Source organism: Rattus norvegicus, chromosome 5, assembly GCF_036323735.1.
Source record: "Rattus norvegicus strain BN/NHsdMcwi chromosome 5, GRCr8, whole genome shotgun sequence".
Taxonomy (NCBI): Eukaryota; Metazoa; Chordata; class Mammalia; order Rodentia; family Muridae; genus Rattus; species Rattus norvegicus.
Genome location: NC_086023.1, coordinates 12,736,253 through 12,755,906, shown reverse-complemented (window position 1 = coordinate 12,755,906; position 19,654 = coordinate 12,736,253). Strand labels below are relative to the sequence as shown.

The following is a 19,654-nucleotide window of genomic DNA, read 5'->3' as shown; positions in this document are numbered from 1 at the left end:
TAGGCAGCTAGGAAGGAAGCAAAGGAGACCTGCAGGAGCCACTGAACAAGGAAGCTTCCCATCTGCTTTCCACCCCACCCCCACCGAGAGAGCACAAATTCAGTGTTAATCAAATGGCAAATCAGATATTTTTAACATTTATTTTTAAAATAAAGATGAGAAATAGGTGAACTTTGTAATGTCCATTTGATTTACTCTACTGCATTTTCATTCACTGGGTAAAGGGGTGTATCTAAATACTTTATTATTGGGAGCAAAAAAAAAGTGGGTTTTAGAAGGAAGGACAGACTTAATTCCCCACAACATAAGCTCTGCATGTTTAATAATGCATATGCGGGGCTAAGAGAATGGAGTTTAAGATGAATTATGAAAGTCTCCTAGCACTCAGCTTGCTTTGTTTCTATTGATTTTCCCCAAGGTGTCCATCCTTGTCCCCATGGAAGCTCCCCACTACCTCTCCCTGATGCATAAGCCTCTCGTTGCCATCCAGTCGAGGAAGGGAATAAGGGTGATCTATCTTTAAGATGAGGTTTTGCCTTTTAAAAACTATAAATATGATGAAAGGTAATGTAGCGTTTCCTCCTTGTATGTCCACCTTTTCCATTGTGAATCTTCTCATGATTTCTTTTTTTTTTTTCAATTTAATTTAATCTTTCATTTTTACACTCCAGATTTTATCCTTCTCCTGGTCCACCCTCTGACTGTTCCACATCCCATACATCCTTCCTGCTCCCCTGGCTACAGGAGGATGTCCTCATCTTCCCATCCCCCACCAGAACTCTAACCACCCTGGGGCCTCCAGTCTTTTGAGGGTTAGGTGCATCTTCTCTGACTGAACCCAGACACAGGAGTCCGCTGCTGTATATGTGTTGGTGTCCTCATCTCAGCTAGTGTATGGTTAGTGGCCCAGTGTCTGAGAGATCTCAGATGTCCAGGTTAATTGACACTGCTGTTCCTCCTACAGGGTCATCCTCCTCCTCTTCCTCAGTTTCTTCCAGCTTTTCCCTAATTCAACCACAGGGGTCAGCAGCTTCTGTCCATTAGTTAGGTGCAAATTTCTGCATCTGACTCAGCTGCTTTTTGGGTTTTTCCGAGGGAAGTCATGATTGGTCCCTTTCTGGAAGCACTCCATAGCCTCAGTAATAGTGTCAGGACTTGGGCCTTCCCCTTGGGCCTGTCTCTGGGCCTTCTTTTCCTCAGCCTCCTCTCCATTTCCATCCCTGCAATTCTTTCAGACAGGAAAAATGGGACAGTGTTTTGACTGTGAGTTGGCAACCCCAACCTTACTTGATGCCCTGTCTTTCTGCTAGAGGTAGGTTCTACAAGTTCCTTCTGCACACTGTAAAGTATTCATCTAAGGTCCCTCTGTTTGAGTCCTGAAAGTCACTCACCTCCCAAGTTTCTGGTACATTCTGAAGGGTACCCCAACCTCCTTCCTCCCGAGGTTGCCTGTTTCCATTCTTTCGGCTGGCCCTCAGGGCTTCAGTCCTTTCCCCCCACTCAATTCCAAATCATGCCCCCCCCTACCCTGCAACCCCATTCCCTTTCCCTCCTAGGTACCTCCCCACTTCTGCATTGTAGTTGCTTTCTCTCCCTCCCAAGTGGGACTTGGGCCCTTCAGCTTGTTGACATTTTTGAGTTCTGTGGACTATATCTTGGGTATTCTGTACATTTTTGGCTAACATTCACTTATTAGTGAGTACATACCGTGCATGTCCCTTTGGATCCGAATTACCTCATTCAGGATGATATTTTCTAGTTCCATCCATTTGCCTGCAAAACTCAGGATATCCTTGTTCTTAAATTTGTAGTTCATTCATAGTCCATTTGTGATTCATTGTGTAAACGAAACATATTTTTGTATCCATTCTCCTGTCATGGGACATCTGGGTTGTTACCAGCTTCTGGTTATCACAAACAGGGATGCTATGAACATAGTGGCACACATACCCCTGTAGCATGGTGGAGCATGGTGGTATTGATGGGTCTCCAGGTAGATCTATTTCCAATTCTCTGAGGAACCTCCAGATTGATTTTCAGAGTGGTTGTACCAGTTTGCAATCCCACCAGCAACGGAAGAATGTTCCTCTTTCTCCACATCCTCGCCAACATGTGCTGTCACCTGACTTTTGATCTTAGCCATTCTGATTGGTGTACGGTGGAATCTCAGGTCATTTTGACTTGCATTTCCCTGATCACTAAGGACTACACACTTGCACAGTGCTTTATTAGGGTATGATGGTCTTAGTAAGAGCTCATTATGCCCCATGTTAAGTGGGTTAGTTTGTAGGAAAGGGTTGTTACAGTAAGTTTGGCTCCTTTAGTTCTCCAGTCCTTGCCATTTGCTTTCAGTGGGAGATCATGCAGCCAGAATGTACAGACCAAGTGGAAGCTCCTCAACCTTGGACTTCTGCCTCAGCCTCAATTTTAAGAACTGAATGTATTTAAAAATCACCCTATCTTGTACACTGTTGTAGTAGCACAGAAGATGCATTTCCATCCTGTCCATTTAATGTTCAATCCATGAGTCTGCCGTTGATTACTAATGTCTTGTTTAATGATTATCCACCCCCCACCCCCCGTGGTGGCATGTAGGACTGGCACAGAGGCACACTTTTATATGTTGCTATCTCTTAAGTTAAAATAGCCCATCTTCTAGTTAGGATTACTGTGTCACAAAATAAAAAGCTTTCTAGTTAAATACATTGCAGTTAAGGGTCCAAAACAAATGACTCTCAATATAACAGAAGTTGAGTGGGTTATCCTGGCTTTCGTTGACTTGTCTGAAGAGGTTAATGTAACTCATCTGCATATTGCCTCTAATAGAGGAGCAATTACATTCCTGTATTGCTTTAATTTATACTTTTGTGCTAACAAATGGAAGTATTAGCTGTCTTATGAATTTCATTTCCTACAGAGAGATGTTACTTCTACTGTGTTGTTACCTGCCTATAGATGGAGTGAGTTTTATTTTTCCAAATGGAACATTTAATGGTATTAAATCAGCTCTGTGGCTTTCAAGTTCTACTTTGTATCCATACCAGTTATTTGTTACAGGTAATCAAAAAGCTTGCAACTTTTATTTCCCATTGGAGTGTATTTTGTTTGTTTGTTTGTTTTTGTTTGTTCGTGTTCCTTATTTCCACTCTGCCTAACAGTCATCATTTTCCCTTTAACAAATGTAAATCAGGACCTTACAAATGTTGCAAAGCCCCAAATATGTTTCTAAGTCCACAAAGATGCTTTTCTCTTCTACTCTGTTTGTGTCTTCTTTGTCACATGCTGGGAACCCACCAGTAGAAAACTTCTTGAAAGGACACGTGTTTAAAAACTTCCCAGTGAAGACAAGGTGTCTGTGATCATAGTGTGTCTCTTAGGAACCTATCTTTGTACTCATCTTGATCTGAGTTTCAGTAGTGGGTGATCCATGGTATCTTGGTGTGGCTGTGCCAGTAGATGATAAGGGATTTGAGTTCAGGGTTAAGGACTTGACAGGCCCGTGAAGTGCCTGGTCAAATTCTTCTGTATAAAGAAATGACTTTCTGCTGTCATGATTTCTGGTGAGACTAAGTTTCTTCAAGAATCAGCACATCCATTTTTAGGTAATATTCCTAGCCTTTTACCAGTAGAAGCAGTCAGATGAGCCTTTGACTTCCCAGGCTCCACCGTATCATAATACTCTGTGTGAAGAACTGCCCACAAGTATGAGGAAGGCACAATGCATGCTAAGGCCAGCTGGTTACCATTGTTAAATGCTTATGGGCCTCTTTTGGCACACATATTCAGCAGCAGGCTATTTTTATTATTAGCTGTAGAAAGAATATATTCATATATATATGACATTAGATATTTCAAACAAGATAGCAAAAATTGAAGGGAACAATTGTTTTACTTACGATTAGCTGTAGAAAGAATATATATATATATATGAATTCATATATATATGAATATATATATATAGTTTTAGGAAACTGAAGGGTCCATTTCCAAAATGCATTTATTAGGAAATTGAGCTGACATTTCCTAATTAATATTTCAAGACTTTGTTGGAGTCATGGGGTCATACCTTACCCTACACTCACCAACAGAAGCCCAGTTGTATAAGCATGGTACAGGACCCAAAGTATGACTACAGTATTTGTTAAGGAAATCAAATCCAGACAGTGACATTTAAAAGCAACTCCAAGGAAATCAGTGTTAGCAGTGCCTCCAATGGAATAGTTTTCATTTCAAAGAAAGATAAACAGTATGGTGAATTTTGGTTAAAAAGTTAGAAAAGTGTTTCTCAGATAACATGAACCACCATTTGTAAGAACCACTTTGAAGTTTTGAAGGACTCTTTCTTAGTATATTTTATTGTCATTAATATGACATCAAAGGACAAATTGACAAATAGGCTCAGATTAGGTCATGTAGACTCTTAGGAAAGTAGAGCATTCAAGGTAACCTGGCTTAGGTAATCATGGCATCCCAGGAGGCAGGCAGCAAAGCCTCACTTGTTCCAACTCAGAAAGATAGAGAAAATGTCAGCAGGCACTGTTCTTTCTTGGGGGCTTCCATATGAAGCTTAGAGTGTATGTATAGTACACTCTATTTAAAAATTTTAAAAAACCTCCATAAGCAAATAAAAGTTTTATATTATTTAAACTGTATTCAGTCAAACTCCCAAAGCAAAGAAGAGATGAAATGTGTGGGACAGAGAACCCAAGCCTGGGAGTGTACAATATGGAGGAACAGATTCATACTAGGTGTGCACAGCACTGGGGATACCTGGTGTCAGGCTCAGTTCCTGCACATCCTTGCACAGCCAACACTTCCTCCAAGTGCCTTAGTTACCTGATGCCAAATGAGTGAACACCTTGATGCTGGTCTTCACAGGGAGCAAGGCTGGTTAGAAATATACGTGTGTGTTGGAATAGGAGGAGACAAGATTAGTGCATGTGTTTGTTTATGGTTGTTTTTTTTTAATTGCATTTTTTTAACTTTTCAAATGTTATCCCCCTTTCCAGTCCCCCCTCCCTTGCTTCTATGAGTGTGCTCCCCCATCCACCCATGCCTTGCTTCCCACCCTGGCATTTTCCTACACAGGGGCACAGAGTCTTCACAGGACCAAGGGCCTCTGCTCCCACTGATGCCAGACAAGACCATTGTCTGCTACATATATAGCTGGAGCCATAAGTTCATCCCTGTGTACTCTTGGAATGGTGATTTAGTCCCTGGGAGCTCTGGAGGCTCTGGTTGGTTGATACTGTTGTTCATCCTATGGCGTTGCAAACCCCTTCAGCTCCTTCAGTCCTTTCTCTAACTACTCCATTGGAGACCCCATGCTCAGTCTTTGGCGGGCTCTGGCAGAGCCTCTCAGGAGACATTTATAACAGGCTCCTGTCAGCAAGCACTTCTTGGAATCCACAATAGTCTCTGGTTTGGTGTCTGTATATGGGATGTATCCCCAAGTATGGGAGTTTCTTGATGGCCTTTGCTTCAGTCTCTGCTCAAAACTTTGTCTCTGTATTTCCTCCCTTGAGTATTTTATTCTCCCTTCTGAGAAGGACTGAAGTATCCACATTTTGGTCTCCCTTCTTCTTTAGCTTCCTGTGGTCTATGAATTGTATTTTGGATATTTGGAGTTTTGGGGCTAATATCCATTGATAAGTGAGTGCATACCATATAATTTCTTTTGTGACTGGGTTACCTTATTCACGATGATATTTTCTAGTTCCATCTATTTGCCTATGAATTTCATGAAGTCATTGTTTTTAATAGCTGAGTAGTACTCCATTGTGTAGATGTACCACATTTTTTTCTGTCCATTCCTCTGTTAAAAGACATCTGGGTTCTCTCCAGCTTCTGGCTATTATAAATAAGGCTGCTATTAGCACAGTGGCACATGTGTCCTTGTTATATATTGGAGCATTTTGGGGTATATGCCTAGGAGTTGTGTAGCTGGAGATATATGAAGGCCAGGCAGTGGTGGCTCATGCCTTTAATCCCAGCACTTGGGAGACAGAGAAAGGCAGATCTCTGAGTTCCAGGCCTGCCTGGTCTACAGAGTGAGTTCCAGGACAGAGAAACTCTTTCATGAACATACAAAAACAAAACAAAACCAAAAAAGATACATATGGAAAATTTCAGGAGTTTTTGTTGGAAGTTATAATAGATTATGTCATTATCTTTAATGAGAATTTCCTATTTAATTTCCTGTGCAGGGCTGGAAAGATTCCCCCTTAAACACCACTGTATTTTGGCCTTGAGATAGGTAGAGGGAGTGGAGTAGTCAATACCTCTACTGTCAGGATCCTACCCTGGCTATGGCTCATCACTCCTGCACTCTGTTTTCTTGAGTTCACAGTGCTGTCCTCTGCTCTGCCTGTCATGTCTCTGCTGATCCATTAACCTTTCATCCCTCTAAGGTTCCAATCTAGACATCACAGCAGATTTCACCAGACCTGTCTGTTTGACAAGGAGCAAGTGATAATGCTGAAAACCTCAGGAGGTGCCCAGAGATTACCTCTCAAAAAAATAGAAACAGTGCCCAATTTGATTTAGTTTTAGAATTTTTTTCCACACCAAAAAGCATTTGTGTGCTTCATTAAGAAAGGGGATCCTATTACACAAATACTATTGTTCTGAAATCCCCATCAATGTGTAGTAATTTTTATCAAGGTTTTCATTTGTCACAGAAGAATTACTAATGGTGAACTGGATGAGAAATATCAATAGGTCAGCATCTGGCTCTCCGTATTAATTGTGCAAAGGCTTTGACTTTGGAGAACCACTGTAGCCACTTGGGTGTTTAACATGCTGCCTTTGGCCCTCAGGTGTACAATTTTCCTCTGTGTAAGGTAATATAAGCAAGGAGGAAAATAGAGCCATGCAACAAGAACAAATTGGTTTCTTCAATAGGGTGCTTCGCTCCACTTGTCAGGGGACTTTAACAGTGGTGCTCCATACACCATGATTAAATATAATTAGAAGTTAGAGTAAGTGTGATCATGGAGGGAGTGGAACATGCTTTGCACAGAGCAGTGCATTTTCTACAGCAGAATACAATTCCCTGGTTGAAAGGGACACATTATCGTGTCTGTTTATCCTCACTATTTGATTGCTTTCCAATCTACACACCTGAGTGTGGTTCCCTTCTAATCCTGAGCACAATTTAGTAGGACAAGGTCTACTTCCATTGAGAAGCAATCTGAGCTTCTTAGATTTATCTGTAGCAAAACAATGCATATAAAACACAAATGCTTGGGCCCAAGATTGTGGTTGTTGAATTATGGATGTTGGTAACTCTAAAGGCATTAACTATGGGATATGAATTTCATATAGTGAAAAGTTTGTTGGGTTTTGAATCAGAAAATGGTTGGATCCTGTTACTTAACTTGCTATTAAAGTAAGTAAATGGTTGTGTAACCTGATCTCTTACAGCCTCAAGGATGAGATGTGAATGGTAAATTCTTTGTTACAGTGGGAGTGTGAAGATCAAAGGAGCAGTGAGAGGACCTAGGTACTGCAGGCACTCTGGTTTTTCCTAGAGATCTGTGATGTTGATAGTAAATCCATTCATCCCCTTATTGCACAATTAGAAATATGATGCACATCTCACTGCTGTTTTTCTTCCATTTTTCCAATACTATTGACAGACCTCAGGTCCTCATTCATGTTAGGCAAGCATTCAACACTGGGCTGTAACCTCCAGCCTATAAAACACGCTGCTCAAAATTACCTACCAAATAGAGGAACCCACAGGAACTATCTGAAATCACAGTAAGGATTCATCATAGGCAAGAAAGGGAGGGGTATCCCAAGAACGCAAAATGTTAGACCTTGTTAGTGCTTATTTTTAGAACTTTCCCTGGCAACATCACAGAAACTTACTTAAGACAACAAAAGCATTCCCCTTGAATTCAAATAGAGGAAGTTTTTATTCCCCAAAAGAAAAACCATTAGAATAGAGATGCAAATTTAAGACATGAAAAGAGGCAGGTGTTAGCATTTGTTCTTTTGTTGATAATATAAAAGGCCCTTTGTAGAACTTTACTGTGGGAGTTCTGAACTCCCCCAAGGAAGGAAACTTGAGAAGCTTCACCTTCTCTGCACTTAGTCCTAATAAGGGAGCCCCCCAGGAAAGCTGGGCTGCAGCAATTTAATATTGGTTAACCCAGAGGGTTAGGCTTTTAAGTGAAGTAACTCAAAGCAGAATAAAAAGAGGTGACAGCTTTGTGGAGCAATTCTATTGTAGCCAGTGAGGTTTACTCAAAGGCAACTTTTTCTCAACAGCATTGTTGTAAGACTAGTTAGTCAATACTATGATATTTATGTTCCAAGTAGAAACAAAATTCGCCCAAAAATGTTAACTGGCAGATGTTAAGGATGAGAATGATCAGATCTGAAGGAAAGGAAATGAAACCAAATCTTATGTATATGCTATCAGGGAACCAATATCGATTTTGCCAATGTGTATTATCTTTTCAATGCATCTGCCACATGTCTGAATGGATTTAATGATTGGGTCCTTTTTACCAATAGATGCCAGTTCCAGACTATAAATAAATTAGTCTTGTATTTTAGAAGTGCTTGAATATCATTGGTACTTGTTAGGGGTTTGTATGCTTTTCCAAAACATATGTATTGAATACCTACTAAGTAGCAGGAATCAGACTACAATCTGAAAAACCTACATTCAACACAGATGTAAGTCCAGCCTATTGGTGATGGTATAGTGATCACTTTAATGAAATTTGATAGTTGTTGAGACTATACTATATACTACATGCTTGGTGATAAATAATACGATGGGTTGTTTTTATGTAACCCTGAAAAAAGTCACTCTGAGATATGTACTATTATTAGCTAGATTTATAGGGCAAGGCATTTAAGGAGATTAACTTGTTCTACGTCACCAAACTACTATTTTGCACTAATGAAATTTGATTGTTGTTGACATTATACTGTGTTCTATAGGCTCTGTGGTAAATAATAAGATGGTATATTTTATATAATTCTGAAAAAAATCACTCTGAGATTTGCCCTATCATTTAGCTAGATTTATAATGAAAGACATTTAAAGAGATTAAATAGCTTGCTTAAGGTCACAGAACTGTCTGCAAAGCCAGAATTCTACTCAGACCTATCCCTCTAATATCTGTTTTCTTAAATGTACACCCTCCTGCTTAGTAGGATATAGGATGTACTTAAACCAGTGCCCATTGACAGTGTATGAAAAGTTTGTGCAAAGTAGGAGCTGGCTACTGCAGAGAGTGTAAGTACTGGGGTTGAAACTTATGGTAGTTAGCAGAAACCACTGTATTGTGAAGACCTTATACTTCATCCAAAGACACAAGAAACCTGAACCACTCACATAACTACATTTTCATTTGCACTTTAAGAGGTCCACCATCTCAGTGGAGGAATCCAAGGAGAAGAGGCCACAGAGAATGGTCAAGGCATTAGTAATCTAGTAGAGAGGGGAGATTTAAGACATAGCTAAAAATAGAAAATAGAATGTTCTTTGTTGACGTAGTAATCCATTGCACACATGCAATGATCTCCTGCGGATGTAGAAGTTAAACTTGTTGCTGTGGGATTGATTATAGTACACCACAATTAATGGAACCTTATAAGACAATCAGAAATCAGTGCAGAATGGACTTGTTAAAAGGGCAGTGTTTGGACCACATTTTATAAATCCTTCTAACCTGTGTCCTTGATAAATTAATTTTTATGCCTCATTTCTGAAGTTGGTGAACCTCTAACAAAGCTGGTTCATAGATTTCTTATTAGAGTCAAAAGAAAAAAACCCACCAAAAAAGCCCAAGAGAAAGATTTATAAACTGAGCATAGGCACTTACATCACTATAACAGGTAAAACTGTGTCTTTAGCTCAAATATTGTTAAAATTAATGGGTCAGAAGGATAGGCGATGCTTGGTAATGTATAAAATCAGGTGATCAGCAGTGTCTTGCACCTATTAAAAGAAGCACATGTGTGTCCATAGGTGCCACATGATGAGTCACCAGAGAAGTCCTTGTTCCTGTGCACTGCCCCCATCATTATCCAGGGGCTGAAATAGGTGTTGGTTACTTTCCCACAATTCAAATGCCCAGGTAACTACTACCTAAGAAAGCAGCACCAAGAAGCGTCCTAATAATGCATTCCAATAGTCACTTAAACAAAGTGACTCAGCTTTTAATGAAAGGAGAAATAACCAAGACTTCCACTGAATGGGGGAAATCATTTCATATTCTAAGATCTAGATCTGTAGGGTTCTAAATATAAATCAAAAGCTATACCAGATGTAATTCATGTTTTTCTAGGTTTCCTCAGATTCTGCAGAGTCCTGTGCCCTTAGAGAATTTTCTTTTTTGTTGTCTCTGTGACTTGAGGGTGCACCAGAGCACAATGATGAAAAAACATTGTTCAGGTTATGTTTGAGTTATTAATAACTCATAACTAATAACTCATAACTCAGGGAAGGCACTGGATATTTTAGGCACAGTTTTGAGTTCTTCATATCTGTTATGACACAGATAAAGGTTTTAAATTAGTGTTCAGTGTGACTTAAGATTTTCCAAATGTGTAAAATTACCGAGAACCCCTTGTAAGAGTTGTATTTTCTATATCTGATTTTTAGATGAGTATACACATGATACTACTTTACGAAAATCTGTGGCTACAATTCTAGAACTGTTTATCATAAACCTGGTCTTTCATGTGTTGAATTTGTTGTGTTGAGTTATAGCGAGGACCTGAATCACAGACACACAGACACACATGCAGACAGACAGACACACACACATACACAGACACAGGGGGTGGAGGAAAAATAAGGGTTTAATACTGGCCCCAAGAGACAGTACACATGGTTAACTGACAACCAAAACATCAGCTCCTGTGTCCCTGTGTGCACTGAGAGCAAAGGAATCTTGTACAGCACTGATCAGCCACACTGGGTCCCACATCAGACTTATTCTAACTCCAGCACCACCACTGTGACCCTAAGGAGGTACAGCGCACCCACAAGTGTTCAATTTAACACACCTGTCACTGAGAGACTGTTATACTACAATCTGACTAGATATTAAATGAGTCATTTGAAGATATAATTAGAATTAAGCTGATGTTTTTGTCTGGGATTATTGCAAATGACCAAATATGCAGAAAGCCCCAAGGATTTGAGTTTGTTTGTTGGGTTTTATTTATTTATTTTTTTGAGTCAAATTTATTATCAGAGTCATGAAACATCTAAAATAGGAGGATTTCATGTAGCAAAAAGCTGCTTCCTTGAAGATTGAATGTCTAAAATCCCAACCTTTGTGTGTAGAAGATAGGAATTAATACAGGGATGAAATAAATCATTTTACGTATAAGCAATTTTGAGGCTCTAAGCTTTCCAACATCAGTGAGCTTCTGTTGAAGACAGGCCCAGAGTTTCATCTTAGCATCTTGTGCCTCTAACAGTGAGAGGTAAAAGACTCTGGTCACTGGGAAGGTGGAGATATTAGGGACTGAAGGTAAGTATCTTCTTTAAGAAAAATAACAAAAATGAGAAGACAAAAAAAATGAAAGTATTTACCAAGTATCAGAACAAGAACAAGTCACAAGGCTTAAAAGCTAATACATAGAACTCTTAAAAAAGTTGAAATATGATTGTGTGACCCAGTTCTGTCCTTTGTCCCTCAATTTTTATAGCACTACCTTTGATTGCCTAACAAATTATGATAATTTTGTGATATAATTTTTTTATGAAGAGAATAGAAAATTTGTTCTAGCTTCTAGCATGCCTGATCTAATTTGAGTTACTGAGAGCTCAGAAAAGTGTTTTAGTAGCAAAGGTGCATTACTGCTAATGGCTTGTACACCTTTTGTTTGTTAATTTAAATCCATATGAAATTGCACAGCACAGAGACTAAGCCCTGTCGTTGTAAACATTATTACACAGATATAGTCAGGCTTTCTATATTTCCAGCTTGCTTCCTCTGACCATACATATTTCCCATCGAGAGGAGCAGGATATGGGCTATCTTTCTTGCCCCTGCTTTTTAAATAGGAAGATTTTGTGCAGTGGGCAAGAAGGAAAGAATGCTCTGGAAGCCATAGTTATACCAGAATATCAGTACCATAACACCATGTAGAAGCAAGTATGAATCATCTAAATAATTCCAGTCAAGCTATCCTGAACGTATCCTAAGTTGGCTCTCTCTAGCTCAATTCTAGAACTAATCAACAGCCATTAAAATGCTACCCAAGACTACACATTATTACTGAAGAAGCTGGGGAGTGAAGAAATTAGCAGATGGAACCTATGAAGTTAAATATTTCACATTGTGCAATTGAAAACGGAAGCATGTAATAATGTCTCTAACCAAGTCCCTTCTAATTGCAAAAGGATCATTTCAGGCAGGCAGTTTAGAAACTGAAGCTTTTCAACATGGAAACAGATTGACTCTTCTGGCAACTCATGGCACTTGGTACAAAGTGGACACACAAAATAGCCCAGAGTGAAATGAAGTTACTCCTCTATGTTAGGTGCTACGAAGATGCTTAGTCATTAAAGTTCTTGCCGTGTGAACACTAGGACCAGAGTTCAACCCCCAGAACCCACATACAGCTGTGGCCGTTGTACTGTGCACTCGGATACCCAGTGTTGGGTAAGCGGAGACCAGTGGGTCTGTCAGAACTTCTATCCAGTTAACACCCCAGAGGAGCTTCAGGTCTCAGGGAGAAGATCTATTTCAAAACAAAACAAGACACAAGGTGAAAGACTCTTAAGTACCAAGACATAAAACCTCCATATGGATATGTGCGCACGCACGCACATGCTTCACACAAAGACTCCTAAATTAAACTGTCCTTCAAAGTAAATTGGGCCTATTAGCTATAGTTTATCATTTTAAGTGTGGGTAAAATAGGAATGAGTTGCCTCTATTTTCAATATAGGATGTCTGGAAACATATTAATCATAAGCACGGGTCTGTTGTCTTGTTTTTGTTTCTATGGGGAACTAGCAGTTGCTCTGGGATTAATCATCTCACCAAGTCCATGTCCTCACAAGTGTAAGGCAGGATCCAAATTCGGACCATCTTATTGCTGAGGCCACACTGGGGCTTCCTCCCTGTGCTTCTCTGCCACTTATGAAGGAGGAACAAACTAATGTGTAACATTGATCATTTGCTTTAAAATTTTACACTTTTATGTAATTTAAATGTTAAATTAGTTCATGTCAACAAAGGAAAAAAGTCTACTTAACTTCGTTTGTTTAATAGCAGCTAGAAGGAGCTACAAAAGGAGCCCATATTTTCTCAAAATAATGTAAAAAATATATATATTTTTAAATTTTGTCCATGATTGAAAGTATGAATTTTTCTAGAAGTGGGGTATTTAGTCAGGCAAGAAATTTCATAGTAAGTAGGACTTACTTGACTCCTGGCCTCTCAGATGGATTTTCTTATTCTTGCCTGAGATTTTTAAACTCGTCCCCTCTGGTAATCAAAGCACCTGTAAAACCCAATGGTGCCCTGTGAATCCCAGCAGTGGGCTTATATGTCTCTATTCACTAGGGGAAATCCACATGCCCCTTTCCGGAGTTGGAGTCTTAGATACAAGGACTCAAATGCTGGATTTTACCACCAGACTTTCAGGTAAAAGAGTTGAGAGACAATAAAGCGCTATGAGGCAAACAATAGCCTATCACCCACAGAGCGGGGAGCACAGGTCTCTGCTTCCCTTAGGATGCTGGAATTCGGGATATTGTACATGGAGATACTAGCCCTGGGGAGCCTGGAAGTCCGAATTGGAAACAGACAGTATATCCAGTGTTTGTATGGTTGTTTCTTTCAAAACAAAACAACAAAAAAAAAAACCCTCAAAAATCAAAAACAAACAAAAAAACGAAAGTGGTTATTTAAATTTTTTTAGTCACTCCTGGGACTTCATTAAAATATACAGGACATTTTGTTGTTGTTTGGATTGGCTAAGGGAAAAAAAACATGCATTCCCCTTCGAAGGTCAGCTTTTCTTTAATATCTCATTGGTTCTAACCATGTGCACCCCTTAGCCGGATGTGCTATCTGATGTCCATGATCTCAGCACTTAAATAGCTATGAGTTCTAGGTCATCCTGAGCTACATAGTGAGTAGCACTAGCCCAGCCACTATTAAATAATGGGGGGGGGGTGTGGGGCAGCAGCAGAGGCTGAGTTAGGGGGAGAGAGTCAGACAAAAGAGGTAACACTGATGCCCCTTGTTCAGTGTGTACCGTTGGCTACATTGATCGCACAGTTGAACTAAAATCTTTCTGGCAAGCAGTTTTTGATGTGTTGCTATTTACAACTTGTAGTACAAAGAATAGTCAGTGTAATATGATTAGAAAAATTGATGACACACATCCCTCCCTGTGTCTGTGTTCACAGTAGGAAAGGCAGCCTTGCTTTATTAGGAAACTGCAGACATGTCTCAGGACTAGAAAAGAAGTCAAGAGTTCTCTTTCTTTAGCATCATTTGGCGGTGTAATGAGCATTATTGATTGAACTGTTAGGGTCACCAGATTTAATATCGGAGCAGAGGACACCTTACTGAGGACGAAAAGGTTGTAGCTGTTGAGGAGGCAGGCAGTTAAATGAAATTGACTCTCCTTTTATATGAACCATTAGATCCAGTGGTTGGCCTTCTGTGCCTACAGGTACATGCAAAACATTGTGCAGAACAATTTGCATCAACTCAGACGCTAAGTCCTTGTGAACATCCTGTCCAACTAGAAGTTAATTATGTAACTTCAAACAATTGGCATGTGAAGAATTCAGACGAGTTCTCCGTAATGAATATAAGGAGGCCACTTCTCCAGTTGCTTATTGAGATGTGTAAATAAAATTTTTATTATAAATATGGGTATTCAATTTTCTATGGAAAAGATGTCTTTTATACATAGTTCACAATGCTAGGCTAATTTTAAGTTTAAATTCTTTGTCATATATTCCCAAACATGTGGTCCTGTGACCTATTTTTTCACTGTTAATTCTATCAAACTATTATTATTGTTGTTGTTGTTATTAATTTAATCTTTTTTATAGTGTAGTTGTTACCCCCTCTGAGTCTGCCCTGTGACAGTTCCTTATCTCATTCCTCCCTGCTCCCCTGACCCCCATCTCCAGGAGGATGTCCCCACCCCCACCCCAGCAGACCTTCACACTCCCTGGGGCCTCCAGTCTCTCCAGGGTCAGTTGCTTTTTCTCTCACTGAGGACAGACCAAGCAGTCCTCTGCCATGTATGTGTCAGGGACCTCATATCAGCTGTGCATGCTGCCCTCTTGGTGGCTCAGTGTCTGAGAGATCTCGGGTCCTGGGTTAGCTGAGACTGCTGGTCTTCCTATGGGGTCACCTTCCTCCTCAGCTTCTCCCAGTATTTCCCTAATTCAGCCACAGGGGTCCTCAGGCTTCTGTCCATTGGTTGGGTGCAAATGTCTGCATCTGAGTCTTTCAGCTGCTTGTTGGGCCTTGTGAAGGGCACCCATGCTAGGCTCCCATCTATAAGCACTCCATAACATCAGTAATAGTATCAGGCCTTGGGGCCTTCCCTTGAACTGGATCCCAATTTGGGCCGATCACTGGAACTCCTTTCCTTCAGTCTCTTTTCTGTTTTTGTCCCTAGAGTTAGGGACATATCTGGGTTAGAGTTTTTGACTGTGAGATGGGAATCCCATCCCTCCACTTGATGCCCTGTCTTTCTAATAGAGGAGGACTCTACAGGTTCCCTCCTCCCACTGTAGGGCATTTCATCTAAGGTTCCTCCCTCTGAGTCCTGAGAGTTGCTCACCTCCCAGGTCTTTGGTACATTCTGAAGGGTCTTCCCACGTCCTACCTCCTGAGGTTGCCTGTTTCCCTTCTTTCTGCTGGCCCTCGGGGCTTCTCTCCTACCCCCCTTCCCATATCTGATCATGTTCTCCTTTTCCCCTCCCTATCCCCTCTCTGACCCAGTTCCCTCACTCCCTCTGACCCCCATGATTGCTTTCTTCTCTCTCCCAAGTGGGATTAAAGCATCCTCAGTTGGCCCCTTTGGCTTGTTTACCTTTGTGAGTTCTGTGGATTGTATTCTAGGTATTCTCTAGGTTTTTTTTCTCTTTTTTTTTTGGCTCATATCACCTATTAGTACATATCATGCATGTCCTTTTGGGTCTGAATTAACTCTCTAAGGATGACATTTTCTAGTTCCATTCATTTGTCTGCAAAACTTAAGATGTCCTTGTTCTTAATAGCTGAATATTATTCCATTGTGTAAATGAACTATATTTTCTGTATCCTTTCTTCTGTTGTGGGACAACTGGGTTGTTTCCAGCTTTTGGCTATCACAAATAAGACCCTCTGACCTATTTTTTTAAAACAGGAGTTCCATGTAAAGAAATCATGATTGTCTGGTTTCTGAGGACTTTGGTCATTCAAATTTCTCTAGGAGTGGATCAGTGAATCTGACTGTGATTTCCACTACCTTGGCCCACAGGTGTACCCTGAGTGTGACACTGGAGCAAGCCATCACTCTAGCAAGAAGCCACGGGCTCCCTCCTAGGTACATTATGCAGGCCACAGATGTGATGAGAAAGCAGGTGAGTCACTTTTCCGCGTGTCTTAGGGGAGATGTTTTCTAGGACCTGGTTTGGCTTTGGTCATTTATCAGGTGTGGCACTTGTCTAGGCACATGACAAATGGGTAAGCCATGCTTAGGAAGCACGTTCAAGGAGAAAATAGTACAGACCCCTCATTCAAGGGCCCTGAACTTATAGGAAATAGATATCTGAGCTATGACCTAGAAGCAAAAGGGGAGATAGCTACACAAAACAAAAATGGACTGGGGCTCTTAACAGTAAGAAAATAAAGGATATGTGGTACTTCTAGAAACTACAGACAATTTAACAAACCAAGGAAGTTGATTGGGGTGGGGGGCAAGGAAAAGGAGGAACTGAGGACCCCACTAGTTTCTGTGATCTCCCACAGTCTTCCATGCCATGATAAAATGGGCACATCATCCTGAGGAGTAAGTTCTCACCTCAGGATTCCCATTTAGGGCTGAATACAAGCCTTTTAACTGAGTTTCCACCAGCAGAGACTGTACTGTCTTTGCATTATTTTAAACAGAATGAATTTCCTAAGCTGTAACCCAGTAGCATTTGAAGAACCAAGATAACATGATTATAAATTGTCTAAATTATTTTTTAAAATACACCAGCTTCCATAGTTCTGACTAGAAAATGGAAAATAGAATCAAGCTAGTACAAAAGACCTTTAAGCAGTGATAAGACAAATGAAAGTCGTCAATTTTATTTTTTTCTGTCACCTCCCCTTTGATCTGATGCAGCCAAGCTGACTTCTCTTGACTTTTTTCAATAACAGTGACTTCATTTGATATGCTTTTGCAATTATGACCACTTTATTCATCAAAACTTTACTCAAACAAATGAAAGCATTTTCAACCCCCATGGATCTTGTCCCCAGGATTTCACTATGGAATGTCAAGCTAGCCAATGAATATTGCAGTCCTACTGAGTTTTCCTGCCTCACACTTCTGCTTTAGGAATCAAGGGTAGAAGATGACTGTGAGGAACTTAGAAGGTTGCACAGGAATCAGTTAAATTTTTAGACCCACCAGAAGCCTATGACATACTGTTGTCCAGCTGGCAAGTGACAAACACAGACACAATCTACCATATGTTATAGGAGGGACTTGGGAAGTAGATGTACAAATTCAACTTTACTAAACAAGCCCAAGTAAACTTGTAGATTCTCACATCAGAGGTGGGATTTAGGTACAAAGGAATGAAGTCGTACGTTCTTTTCTTCCTCTACTCTAAGAGAGAGTACATAAGAGGCTTTGGAAATGTTCCCTCAAAATTATCACCTACAAGGAGAAGGAGCTAGCGTGAACCTCTTAAGAGCATTCCCCGAAGGAGTTTATTCTGAGTTTATTCCATATGCATTCCTACCTGTGGGTCTGAGTAATGACAGTCCTCTAATGTCTTCAATTATTAAAACAAAAGTGTAAATAGAGACAATAGAGAGAAAGTGAAGTTGATATTATCTATTCCCCAACTTCACTGCTACAAAGTTCATAAGCATGGTACACATACATAGTCTTGATAGTTGGTGTGTAAAATAAATCAGAAAAACCTGAAAACTGCACATTTTTCATTGCTCCTTTTATCGCTCTCTCTCTCTCTCTCTCTCTCTCTCTCTGTGTGTGTGTGTTTGTCTGTATGTGTGTCTGTCTTTGTCTCTCTGTTTCTCCCTCTCTCCATGTGTGTCTCTGTCTGTCTGTCTCTGTCTCTGTCTCTCTCGCTGTGTGTCTGTCTGTCTCTGTCTCTGTCTCTCTCGCTGTGTGTGTGTCTGTCCTGTTTCTCTGTATCTGTCTCTCCCTCCTTTTCTCTGTCTGTCTGTCTCTGTGTGTGTATCTGTCTGTAAATGTCTCTGTCTCTATTTCTCTGTCTCTGTCTCTCTGTGTGTCTGTCTGTCTCTGTCTCTGTCTCTCCCCCCTTCTCTCTCTCTTTGTCTCTATCTCTGTCTGTGTGTGTGGCTGTCTTTGTCTCTGTGTCTCTCCCTCCTTCTCTCTCTGACTCTATCTCTGTCTGTCTCTGTCTCTGTCACTTCTTCCTTCTCTTTCTCTGTCTCTATCACTGTCTGTCTCTGTTTGTCTGTCTTTGCCTCTCTGTCTCTCTGTCTCTCTCTGTTTGTGTTGTGTGTGTGTCTGTCTGTCTCTCTGTGTGTCTGTCTCTGCTCTCTGTCTCTGTCTTTGTCCCTCTGTCTCTCCCTCCTTCTCTCTCTCTCTCTCTTTCTCTCTCTGTATGTGTGTGTCTCTGTCTCTCTATCTCTGTCTGTCTTTGTCCATCTGTCTTTCCCTCCTTCTCTCTCTCTCTCTCTCTCTCTCTCTCTCTCTCTCTCTCTCTCTCTTTCTCTCTCTAATTGGGTTGAAAGTAGGTAGTTTTCTTCTCTTGATATTGGTTCCTCAGCTCGAAGCTGTGTGTCCTACAAACAGAGAGAAGGGAAGACCTCATTATCTCTTCCCTGTAAATGATTGCAAAGACAGGGCTCCTCTTCTTGGGCACCAGACTGGTGGACTGATGCACAGTACATCAGCCTGCAGGGCTCGGGTAAGCATCTTCCTTTTGCCATTCAGCAGTGGCAGGTGATGAGACAGGCGCTGGTGCTCCGGCCTCCAGCAAGCTCTCACTTTTCAAGGGGAAAGATTTGGCTGTTTAAACTTGACTCTGGGAGATACAGTGGTTAAACATCTTTCTTCTTTATTAGGTTTCAAAGTGTTAGAACTACTTTGTTGTTGAATTTTGTCATGGTTGTTTATTGGGGCTTTGAGACAAGATCTTAATTCTGAATCCATGGCACTCATGAACGGAGCAGTACCATTTGAATTCAGTATTAGTACTGATCAACTCTGTGCTTGAGGGCAAGGCTTTCCACACCTCAGCTTTTTAGTGTCCTTGTGATTTGATCAGGGATAATAATAACACCTTATTGATGACTATGTTTCTTAAGACTAAGAAATCTGTATATTTAACTCACTAAAAAGTGAGATGTCAAACGACCAGGTAGTTATTGTGAATGATTGTGATACATTTTTAAAGTCTCCAGAATAAACAGTGTAGACTGACAAAGGGGCGAGG

At 40.6% G+C, this 19,654-nt stretch overlaps 1 protein-coding gene across 1 annotated transcript in view; it reads left to right on the top strand.

Moving 5' to 3' along the window:
* Positions 1–19,654, top strand: part of Prex2 (phosphatidylinositol-3,4,5-trisphosphate-dependent Rac exchange factor 2) — a 315,395-nt gene that overhangs the window by 280,171 nt on the left and 15,570 nt on the right. Inside the window, exon 38 of the mRNA NM_001393795.1 lies at positions 16,489–16,591. Within this exon, the coding sequence (NP_001380724.1) occupies positions 16,489–16,591 (103 nt within the window). The remainder of the gene's footprint in view (positions 1–16,488; positions 16,592–19,654) is intronic.